General features: G+C 35.8%; 1 protein-coding gene across 2 annotated transcripts in view; it reads left to right on the top strand.

Annotated features, from left to right (window-relative positions):
* The window catches only part of AKAP7 (A-kinase anchoring protein 7), a 116,646-nt gene that overhangs the window by 28,241 nt on the left and 75,731 nt on the right, over nt 1-12,674 (top strand). For both annotated transcript variants that reach the window (XM_080390439.1, XM_080390438.1), the window contains exons 2-4: nt 2,796-2,939; nt 3,974-4,119; nt 8,831-8,967. In XM_080390439.1, coding sequence (XP_080246565.1) covers nt 2,796-2,939; nt 3,974-4,119; nt 8,831-8,967 — 427 coding nt within the window. The remainder of the gene's footprint in view (nt 1-2,795; nt 2,940-3,973; nt 4,120-8,830; nt 8,968-12,674) is intronic.

The following is a 12,674-nucleotide window of genomic DNA, read 5'->3' as shown; positions in this document are numbered from 1 at the left end:
GTGAGGAGGCGGAGGCGGCGGCGAGGCGGTGTTACGCGAAGCGAACAGGGCGGGCGCGGGGCGTCGCTGCCGTCTGAGCGCGGGCCGGGCGCCCTCCGCTGCCGCGGGCAGGGTGTGGGTCGCGCTGGCGCGGGTGGGGGGTGCCGCGGCTGTGCTGCGCTGTCCGTCAGGCGTTAACGGCTGTAAAAACTACGACTCGTGCACACGTAGGCACGTATCAAATGGAAAGGGGATTTCACAGCAGGGGTTGTGGGGATCGTAGGGGAAAATGATTCAACCTATTTGTGGGCTGTTGCTGGAAGATCGCCTGCTTGTGTTTTCCCCGCCTGCCCGGCTCTGTCCTGGGAGTTACAGTCAGTGCAAGCGTCCGACCTGGCTGAATACTAAACCTACCAGTTCCCCGCCCCCCCTCAAAGTTTGTTTTTGTTTCAAATCTTTTCCATTTCTCTGACTATGTAAACGCTAGTGCCAGCACCAGAGGTTCCAAATGCCTGCAGAATAAGACCATCTATTTCTACAGCAGCTTTCTGTTAAACTGTCTTAAAAGATTGATTTGTTACTAAAGATATGAACATAAACATACTAAACATAAACAAATTAAAATGGGAACAGTGCCTGGAGACCTAATCTCACTGTGATCTGTAGGTGTCAAATGATAAAAGATCTCTCCTTTATGAGCTAGGTGTATCATGATTTTTTTCTGCTGGAACAGATGACTTAAATACTGATGAATATCAGCCACTTAAGTACAAATATGGGAATGACGTGTGTACCTGTTCATGTATGAAAATCAGGCTAATAGAATTAAGCATGCAATTAAGAAAAAAGGGTTTATCCTATAACAACTTAATGGTCATGGTGTTCCTATGGAAGCTGGTTTTGTTACTCTGGGTCTGAGGTTATCTACATTATGTCAAGAATTTTGAAAAATCTTGTTTTCGGATCTAGAAAACAGTTCATTAATTTCATCATTGATTTTTTTTTAATAAATATTTCAGAAAAGGTGAGGGATGGAGTTTTTGCTTGAGGGACAACCTGTAGAATTCAGAAGCAGTGCCTGTTCAGCTAATTGTTTTGAGAAGGGGCATTGTTAATTATTATCTGTGCCTTTACTATGACCATCTGCTATTGTGTGTAGACAGAATTTTTCAAAGTGGCACAAGTATGATTTTGAGCAGAATTATTAATGCATCATCTGTAGTATATATCCCTCTCATTTATCCGAGTCCTTGTTCTCTAGCTGATGCTACCTTAACAAATCCCTTTTGCTCCCAGCTGGTTAGGATTCTGCTTTTCTGAGTTTCCTGGGTAATTTTTCTGCCCCAGCCCGGCCTACTGGTTTGTCAGTTTCATGGATTCCTGTTTTGTCCTTCAGTTTGAGATCTCTTTTGAAGGCAGGATTGCCGTTTCCTGTGTGGTTATGGATCACCAGCAACAATCTGTTTTGTGTGAGCTTTAATCTGAATGTTAAGTAATAATTTTATTATTGCTTTAACATCTGTTTGTTTATCGTAGTTCTTTAGTGTCTACAGGAAGAACAAGCAACCTATCTCACTGTTTTTTTTAATAGCCCCCAGGATAAAGTTAGGTGTCAGACCACAACCACAGAGTGATTTATGCCTCCCTACTTTAGACTGGAGTGAATTAGCATTTAAGTGGGTTGTTCTTTTACTTATCTTCCTTAGCATAAAGTGATATATGGAAGAAACATTTCACAGGGTGGTAATAACCCAGATTGGATATGTAGTATTGATTTTATACATGTAGTGTAGCTTTGCATGGCATAGGAACATAACGCGCACTTTTGCTGCCAGATTTTCCTCATGGGCCTGATTTGGGCTATCTGCACTGGTCATAAGAGGAGCTTTGAAAATGCATTGTCTGTAGTAATGAGCTGTCCTGGGATAAACTGCAATTCTGACATAAGGCTTCTTCCACTACAGTAATCCCATTGTGGAGTTGTCTCAAAAGAATACTGCAGGATGTCTGGTTATATGCACTTTTTTTGCTACTAGAGAAGATTATACTGTTTAATTTTTTATTAGAGTTTACTGATACAGAAATGTGAAGCAGACATAAGGAAATAGCTCATACTTGTTGCTCTGAGGAAAAAGATATTTTAAAAAATTGTTAGTGGAGATTATTCTGTCATTGTATTACTCTGAGATAGACCTTCATGTATGTCTTTATACATACAAGATGAGTTTTGATTTATATTGATTCCTTTAAATACTAAAAGTCAGTTTTTAGAATGAGAAGTTCAAATTATTGCTATGACATGCTATACTGTGTGGGAGATGCAGGAATAGAATAATCTCATTCCTGAATAATATCGTCAGCTGAGAACTCTTTGTTATAAGTGGAATGGTAGGATTCCCTTTGTGCTCCTTCATGCCTCATTTTCAGGGTGCTTACATTGGAATTAATTTGCCAATGTTTATTTGCACTGAACTTCATATGCCATTATTGTTACATAAAGGAACTTCTTTTTAATGCTTGATTATAAGTCTTTTTTTTTTTTTTTATTTGCATGTAATTGCATTTACTTGGAAATAAACAAGACCATAAGTTATTAAATGTAGAAGGCTGAACTCCCTTTTTTTGCTGTTCTACATAAAGTATTTTTGCTGATATGTTAACAAGGGAGAAGAGCAGCATTCTTAAGGGGGTTTATATGTCAATATTTATTTGCTGATAATTAGAGAAATTTATACTTGGTATATTGCTTGTGCATAATGTTTCTGCTGTTTATATTAAAAACTAAGAACCAGTGTGTTATTTTAAATATATTACAGATGGGCTGGAAAATGTACAGCAAAAGAAAATCTTTAATAAGAAAAAGACACAACAGAGAGAAGAGCCATGTCCTGCTGATTCGGTAGACTCTCTGATGGCAGAAATGCCATTTGTCGACACAGATATTGAAGATGAATTTGTCAGTAAGTATATTAAGCAGAAATAGTGTGGAAATATAGACACATCATGCATTCGGTTCTTGATCCTGCCTGTTGGCCTGTGCAAGTGCGCTGTGCATGTAGAACAGAGTCTCCCTGCAAACAGGATCCAGGCCAGAGCCTCTTTTATTAGTACTCAGTCCTGCAAATACTTGACCGTGTTGAAAATGTACCATTTCGTGATCCATTGCAGCAATGAGTCACGGAATAAAAACATCTTGTATGTCACATACTGTATATGAGTTTCTCAAGTGATGGCTTTTATGAGCTGTCTTCCAATATGTATATTCCCAGCGTGGGGCTCAAACACCTCTAATTGGACAGTGAATGTCTGCAGCCTTGTCAGTTTATGGGTATGTATCAGGCTGTGTGGTGAGAGAGGGTCTGCAGAGGCTTGAGGAAGTAAGCTGGGAGGAAAAATAACTTATGGTGCAAAGGAAGAATTGAGGACACTCCTTTGCTGTGTTGGAAGGTGTCTTTGGGAAAGGAGGAGGTAGAGAGTTGATCTGGCTTGGATTAGATATTCTTCTGGGTTGGATTTGGTCCTTGGACTACAGATTGGCCTGTTCTAGTCTAATAAAACATTTTCCTTTAATAATCCTATGTGTTAACATATTTTATATTTCAAAATGCAGCATGTGTGGGATTTTTGAAGCTTAATATTGGCCCATGTGCTCTGAAGTCATGTCCATGTTCAAGTGTAGAAAATTTTCAGGCCTGTTACACTGCAGTGTGAATTCGCTAAATGAAACACAGTAGTTTGGAAGCTGCATGTCTGTATTAGCAGTTTATAAGCCCTGCTTAGAGGTCTAAACTGTTAGTTCAAGTATATGTATGACTACATTAATTCAGGTTGGAGTAGGATCCCAGTCAGACAGTTCAGCACACAGGCAGATCAGATGACTGGGAAGACATGCTCCAGTCAGTTGGTTGAAGTCCAGCTCCTGTTGGCATGATATTAAGTGTATATTTGTTTTGATTTGTCTGTATGCTGAAAGTAATTTTTATTTTCTCTTCAGTGCATGCAACCTCTGAAATAAATATAAAAAAGAAAAGAAAGAGGACTACTGGAAGGGAAATTGGAGAAGGCAGTGAGAGAAAGAAGAAACAGAAAAAACAGTATCAGCCGAATTATTTTGTTTCTCTTCCAATTACTAATCCAGAGGTGATATTCTTTATTATACTAATTTGGTATAACCAGAATTAATTCAACAGCTGCATGTGTTTATAGTAAGAACAGTGTTTGATCTTGAGCACCTCAATAATTTTTTTTCAGGTATTTTTAAAGAAGTGTTAGCAGCCCAATAAAAGAGTAACTTTATGTAACAATTTTGTGAATAAAATTGCTTATTTGGAAAAGGTAGAGGAAAAATGTTTATCTTTTTATTTGGTTTGTCAGTCTTATGGATTTCACATTATTTTGAATGAAGGTGGCTTAAATTTCCCTTCTGGACTGTTCCAGTATTGCTTATTTTGTTATTCACTTAAAATAAGGAGGAGACATATTCCTGTTTAATTTAGTAAGTAAATTCCTAGCAATGTTTTTAGCTCTCCTTATAGATAGGAATTTAAATTTGTATCTATTGCTGTTTTAACTAGGCAGTTTGTAGTTTAACATTTTCCACTGAAATTGATCATCTTATTTAAAATTCAAACAAACTATTGTTTTAATTAGATGTTCCAAGTGGATTCAAGAAGTGCAGAAAGCTCTGTAAGAAAATGCATTTTCCTGTAGTTAGCATGTGTTGTCTCATTTAGACAATGAATGAGAATGATTTCTCACATGCTGTGGGTTGTCTCTGGTACAGTTTTGATACCTTTTGTGTCTGCAAAGAAGAAAAGTAGATGCATTATGTTTAAAAACTTAAGCCCAACAGTTTACCACCATTCCCAAATTTAAATTTATTTTTTAATACTAGGTGCTATTTCAGTTGAGTTTTAACTCATCCTCATTCTCTACTGTCTGTTCTCTGAGAAGGTTAAAGACTAAGAGAATCTGAATTGAAAATAAACCAAAGTAGGTTTGAAAATTACAGTGCAGTCTTTGATTCTTCAAAACATACGTGTGAAGAAGAAATTGTAGAGGCAGGTTTTCTAAGACCTGGGATAGCCTGTGAGAATAATGTAGGGGTTATATAATCTGGTAATTTAGAAATTTTGCTCACAATTGTTATTATGTTGAATAGGAAAGTCTTAACTATGCATGCTTTTTTATGCCATGTGTTTAGCCTTGTATCATTACAGAGGTAAAGGAACAGCTATATGAAATCTCAGAGCATTTGGGAATTCCAGGACTTTACTAGAAAGTTTTGTTTATACTTGCCTTAGATGTAGAGATGTTTTGAAAGTAGAAGATGCTGTTGGAATTTGTATAGGCAACATTAACAGAAATTTAGACTTAAGACACCTGGTTTCTTGATAGCCAGAGGGAATTTGGTAATTACTGGTAGTATTTCCGTTAGTAATGAGACATCATTCTTTTTTTTTGAGGATCTGATTTTGTTCCAGTGAAGTGGTTTAGACATTAGTACTCTTCTTCATATTTTATGTAGTATTTTAGGCTTTATACAGAGAATAATTTTGTAGTAAGGGATATTTCTGGAACATTTAATGAACTGTTCATCTTGGAAATCAAGCTATTTTCTTGCTTGCATTTCAGTTATGTTCTGAGTCTTCAGAAATAAAATGTAGCGTTCCATTAATTTTGAATTTATATTGAACTTTGCATAATTACTTGTGCAAAAATAGTTAAATGGATGATTAACATTATATCATTTTCTGTTACTTTATGTTTCATCTGATGTAACTTGGTAGGTTAGTGTTTCAGGGTCCTCCAGTCTTGATTATAATTGTAATTAATCTGGTAAATCTTTAAAACTTACAGTCTTTATATTCACTTACTAGTAATACCCTTGCAATAAGCAAAATAAAGTAATTTTTTTTTCTCTCGGAGTAACATATTCCAATTAATGGGAGAGGGGCCCCTGAAATCAGTATTTGAGGCCTTTTGGAGCACTTTTAAAAATAATCTAAGGAGAGAATTGTTGAGTATTATCTGCCTCCAGACACTTCTTTTAGTTAAGTTAGAAAATCTCAAGTGAAGAGAAATAGTCAGCATGATAGCAGTTGAAATATAAAATCAAACTTTTAAAGGTAATTTAAATAGCAGTTTAAATAGCAGTTTAAAGTTTTTATTTATGCAGTGGGTCATGACTAGTTATACAGAGATGTAGGAAGAGTCCTGGTTTGCTTAGTTAAAATTCAGTGCATTCAACTGTTAATTGCACCTTAGATTTATTGAAGAAAACACAACGAATCTGAAGTTATATTATGCACTGTGATGGCACAGCAATGCTACAGCTGTTGTGTTACATTTTGATCACAACTTCTGGGAGAACACATTAAAAATAAATTTCTGAAATTCACAAAAACTTTTTTCTTCTTTCCAAATAGCATAGATTGTGTAGAATGTTGTCCCTTAACCAAAGAGCAAGAATGTGCTCAGTCTTCTTTCCATTTTGCCTTTATTGAAAAGGCAGCTCATTTTATGTTTTTCTGGTGGATTCAGCAATAGCTCATCTCTGGAACTGCTAACTGGCCATCTTTGGAATTAATCCTGTTCCAAAGGTATGTTATTCATTAGGTTTTTAGTTTGGTTTCCTAATGGACTTTATACAGGTGTGAGCTGCCTATCCGTTTGCCTTGTTATAACCAGGCATATAACCACAAAAATTGAGTTTTTGTGGGTTTTGAAGCTGCTGTGGGTTTTCAATCTGTTGTCCAAATTTGGCTAAAAAAAATTGACATCTTGGAGGTACTGATTTCCTGCAATTTTTGTGAAGTTGGTGCTTGCATAAAAGAGGGAGCCTTGAAAGAACATGCTTGTGTTGACACTCTAGTATGATGGGGCTATTACCTATTGTTCTAGACCTGCCAGCTGACAAATTAGTATCTGCATGTTTGTTAGCCAGTCAGCCCCGTAGAGCTCAAAGTCAGTCACAGCATGTAACACTTCTTGCCCAAGCCAGAACTGGACTATATGAAAGAGCTGGAGGTGGTTTAGCACATGAGCAGAAACGGATGTTGGGTATTGGCTGCTAATCTGAATGCTGAATAACACTGATTTTTTTTTCAGAGCTAGGATGGTTTTATTACTATGATATCACAGTTCCATACCTGTCCTCTGTATTCTGAAGGGCTTGTACACTTACATTTATATATTTTTGACTTTGCCAGCTCTCATGTGCAAATTAATTTTAGAAGCAACAGTTGAAAATGGAATAAAATCGTAATTCGTAGGATAGGTGATCTCATATTTGAGGTTGTTTTTTTTTTCTTTATGGGGATAACTGCATTTGCTTTAGTTTATAAACTTAATTATGCAGTTGATACATTGTAATTATCAGGGATTACATTTACCAGTATTTTGGTTAAATGTGGGTTAAATTTCTCCTGTATCTGAGACAATAAAAGTGTTATTTATCCAGGATAAGATCAGTTCTGAGATATGAAGGAAGATGGTCTCACTACGACATGATTAAGGATCAAAATATCAGTGCAGTTTTTTCATGTCTTACACCACCTAAGACACTTGTGGTTTTGTAGGTGCCATATCACCTTTTTCTGGCAAGTGGCTTTTACTTTCCTTCCTTGTCCCCACCCTCCTTAGAGTTGGTTCCTTTCAGTTATAATTTGGTTTAATTTATATGGCACTACTAGATGCCTATGGCACATCAGGTAAAACTCCTGCATGGCAAAACTGATCTTAGGAAATTTGGTCAGAAAAATACTGAATGCTGCCATTGGATTGTGTTTTTTTTCAGGAACTTTGTTTCTTATGATCAACAGAGCTACCAAAATGTATCAAGGTGGTGTTTTTTTTTTTTTTTTTTAAAAAAAACTAAGAGCCACTTGTGCTTATGTTATTAAAGCCAACATGTGCAGTATATTTGTGAAGCATTTACCACTGAGTTTCAAAGAAACAAAAAAATCAGACTGAAGTTTTCTATATGCTTCTTTTAGACCTTACACACCAAAGTCTGTAATATCTTGCTTACTATGCTTTAAGAAGTAACTCATTTTTGTGAAATGGTGAAGTTTATTTGATTTGATGTAATTTCACCTAACATATTCAGGAATTGTTGCAGGGGGGTATGTGTGTATTGGTTTGTTTTTTGGTTCGTTTGGTTTTTTTAATCACTGCAATACAACTATCATAATGGCAAGCACAGTAAGCATTTTGTAAAGCATGTATAACCATACAAATAATTTTCAAAGAAAAAAAAGTAATTCAAACAATTTTAAAGAAAAGACTGATGAAGTTAGAACTGTATACATGTTGGATGGAAATTCATTAAAATAAGTTTGCAGAGAGTAAATTATATCTGTCTATTAGACAGTATAATCAGAATTGTAAATTGAGTATCTCTACAAATTATTTACTGAATATTCCTGGTTTGTATGTGCTTGATCCTGCAAAGAACTGATTCTTTTTCCAGACACTTGCATGTACATAGCAACGTACAAGTTTAGCAAAGTGGGCAGAGAAAGTCCTTGTAGAAGCCTTTTATTTGTATTACTGGCAGTGTAAAACTGGATGATCTTAATCTGCTCCAGGAATTTGTCATACTTATGGAAGCAAACTCCTATTAAGATGTGATGGGGAGTGTCCAGTGATTTATTAATCACTCCATTTGTACCCACTTTGGGTTTACTCGGGTCAATTAGCACAGCTTTGTTGGAGGATAAAACTTCCTTCTGCTAGAATGATTTTTATATAAATGTTTGTTTTCACTTTATATGCTTTTTTGTTCACTTGCATGATGGGATACAGTAATTGTAATGGCTAACTGTTGTTTCTGTGTCTTTCTTCCCAGATTACTGGCAGTATTCAGACTGTCCAAGATGCAATAATACAAAAGGATCAAAGGCTTTCCAAAGCAATGGTTCACTCAGGCTCATTGCATGTCACCATGTTAGTGATGCATTTATCCAATGAAGAAGAAATCAGCATGTAGGTATTCGGTATTAAATTAAGTCTATACAAGTATTTTTGCTAGAGGAATTAATAAAAAGACAAGAAGAGGTAGCTGGTGCTTACTTTCTGCAATATACAGCCCTAAATTGCTAGGGTTACTGAACATTTTATTTTATATTTTATATCAAAATATAAAATATTTTATTAATATTTTATATTAAAATGCTAATCACAACTTATGGTACGTTATGAGCTCTGGACAAAATACATTTTTTCCCTTGTGCTTTTCTTACTGTGTGCTGAACTTGAATGCACAAATCTCATATTTGCTAAAGTAATTATTTTAAAACAATGTTCTGATATAGTGGACACTGAACAGATTACAGGGGAATTTTCAGAATTTCATAGCTTAACAAATGTTATAAACCAAATTAGTAATTGTCACTGAAAGACTTTAAAGAAATAAACCTTAGCTCCAAGATAATGCCTCATGCAGTTAGAGGGGTTTTTAATGTCCCTAAATTAATTTATTATACTAAAATTTAAGTACATGAAAAAAAGAGAGGTGGCTATTAGGCCTTATCAAAAATACAATTTTTATGTTGCTTCAGTGATTTAGCTGTTTGAGGTTTTTTTTTGTCATATAAAAGGTAGAAAAGTTGTGGAAAGGCTTAGGACTTGTATGGTGATGTCGTGTGTCTAAAATGTTAGGTGCTATGACTTGCTTTATAAAAATGCAGTTCTTTGATTTTTTTACTGTTTATCACATGCTGTACTACTATCTGACAAGCCTACTTGAACGTACAAGTTCAATGGTTTAATATGGTGATGTTCAGACTTAAGTCAGACTATACACCTGTAACTTATGAATGTTCAGTATAATAATTAGTGTGTATAGCTGTAATTTTGACTTGAAAACATACATTGTATTTTATAGTCCTGCTTTACGTGCTTTCTCATGTTTACGTTTCTGTTCAGATGTAGTGCCCAATAGCCTGCATGTGTGAATTTAGAGGCATCACATATTATAATTGCAGAATTGAGATTGCAAACACTTTGGTAACTGTAACAGAGTATTATGTAAAATGCTGATAAATGGCCTACTGGTATTATATGAACATCTGTGAATCCTCCATTGCTTATGTCAGTTTCGTAGTGAATGGCTAATGAATCAAAATTCTTCAGATCCTTATAATTCTGTGAAAGAGAAGCCTCATGGTTTCATCCTCCCCCATGTGAGTTCTTTCAGGGGCCCTCTGTCATATATGTATGTATCTCTGTGTGTGTTTGTATACATATATATATCTTACTGGTTTTTCTCTGCAGTGGTAGAAGACATGGTCTATATACTGAATTAACCTAGATCAAATGATGAGTAAGTGCAGTGAGACATTGCTTTGGTTATGGTAATATAGTTACAAAAGAACGTGTCTAGTAAGTGTGTGTTGAATCATTTTTTCCCCTAGAAGGTTTGGCTGTTAAAGTGCAGATTGTTCAGAAGTAAGTGAGAATTCAAGATAGAATGTAAGAACCATTTGGTAGTCTAGGGCATGCTTCTAGAAAGTAGAAGTATTTTGGCTAAAAACCATTTAACACACCTAAAAATAATGAGATATCAGTATATGTAACTCAATTGCCCTGCTTGTTTTTCACACTTGTTTCTTTGAATGCTGTATCTTTGATGCTTCTGTGTTCTTACCTCTCCTGTGAGGATGCAAGGCTGTCAGCATCCTTGTCTCCCAACAGTCTGATCTGAAGGGAGACAAACAGATAGCCAGGAACAGAATAGAAAGGAAACCAAAGGATACTAGATCTGGACTCTCCATGTGTCTTTTGTCTCCAGGAGTAGGCACACTGTCTTTCTCCTGCCTTGTTTGATGAGCAAATTCTGATAGCACTTGAAAATTGGTGAGAACAACCACTGACTGCGTGTGTGTTTTTCTTAAAAAGGGTTTAAAGTATGAACTTTTAAAAAAGAGAGTATCAGAGCATATTTCAAAGGCGTTTGCTTCCTCAGTAATATTTTTTTAGAGTCTCAAACTATATCAAAACAAATATTCTCAAATTCAGTATCTTCTGCTACTCCTTGAGCTTCTTCTCATCTTTTACTGTCAGACTGCCACCCAAGCATGCAATTACGGAGTTCTTTTCTGCCTCTCCCAGCAGAACTCCACGGTCCAGGCACCCAGGGGCTGTGTAGTCTAGTCAGCAGCAGCTTCCCCAGAGGTTCACCCCTATTCTGGCCAGATGCCTCCTATAGCTATCTAGCTTGGCTATCCCTCAGGTATTCTAGATTCTGTTTTCTATTATATGGGATTTTTTACTTTTTTTTTTTTTTTTTTCCATGACTGGTGTTTTCTATTTGATCTTTTCAGAGAACGTGAAGAGTAAAAATGTGAATTTTCCTTTCTTTGCTTCACCAATTTTTGATACCAGGTTAACGGAAAGAAACCAAGATCCAGGCTGGCAAAAGAACCTGTGTGTAACATAGGATAAGAGTAATTCCTCAAACAAAGTGCATCTAGTCAACTGGGCATCTGAGAGTTCACACATCCTTAGGTCTGGATGCATTAAGTTACTTAGATATCTACAGTTTTTCTAGTGTGTTTGCACAATAGTGCCTCTGTCTATACAGAAATGAAATGTGTTGAATGCTATTTGAAGTCAAAATGCGTGATAAGAATGTGCTAAACATAACATTCAATTCAGCACAAAGCCCCTTGTATGGTATTTTAGTACATAACAGCTTTCACCATGAAAATGGAAGATCTGTATTCTAGGCCGCACTTTCTAAGGGAATCCAGACCTGCAATTCCCATGCAAGTTTTCTGACTGATTGGCTGTGGTCTAGCCTTCGTGAATGCACTTTACATCTCTTTTTGTAGGTCTATATGAAGTCAAGAATGTGAGATTTTAAAAACCATAAAGCAAACAAGCAAGAGTCATGACAGCACTCCCTTCAAGCAAAAGAGTTCTAGTCCATGCTAACTGTATGCAAGGTCATAGAATCAGATACTAGAAATCAGGATGCCTGCCTTCACAGAAAATTACCAGACTATAGTGTCAAGTTATCCTTTCTTTTTATCTGTCAAAGACACTGTGAATCTAACCTTTTCACTATAAATATGAGAGCTGAAAGGATTTGGTTTAGCTTTTTTTGCAAGATCACTTTTTCTAACGAGTAATCAAAATGAACAATTCAGAAATTTCTAAAAACAAAATGACATCAATTTTAAGTGCTGTTGTAATGTAAATACTATTATATAGAAAAAAACCAGGCACTGCTTCTGTAATCCTAGTTTGTATTCACTTTGTATGTGCTGCTTAATTCTTTTTTTTTTATTATTTCTTTTCTCTACATTAAAGCAAAATGCTTGTAAACTTTTTGGTTATTCTTGTGGGTTAATTGCACTGTGTAACTACTATTTGGCATCATGAATACTATTTGGTATAGAATAGCAAGAAAATGCCACTGTTGGTTTTTGCTGTGTACTTCAGTGGAAATGTTTGCCCTTGTGCATTATTCCTACAAAGCAATTGTCAGATGTTGTAAAGTGATTTATATGAACATATTGAATATGCTAGAGAGAGGTGACAACTATTTTTCTAAATATTTTAGTGTTTACAAGATTATATGTAAAAGAAAAAGTAGAACTAAATCTTCAGTGTCAGTGCGAAACTGAAAACACACTGCACTGTTTGATTTGATCTCTTATAGACCCTATTAGGTAGAGTTGAACTGG

The sequence above is a fragment of the Falco punctatus genome, assembly GCF_963210335.1.
Source record: "Falco punctatus genome assembly, chromosome: 5".
Classification (NCBI taxonomy): Eukaryota; Metazoa; Chordata; class Aves; order Falconiformes; family Falconidae; genus Falco; species Falco punctatus.
This window is presented reverse-complemented; position numbering and strand designations above follow the sequence as displayed.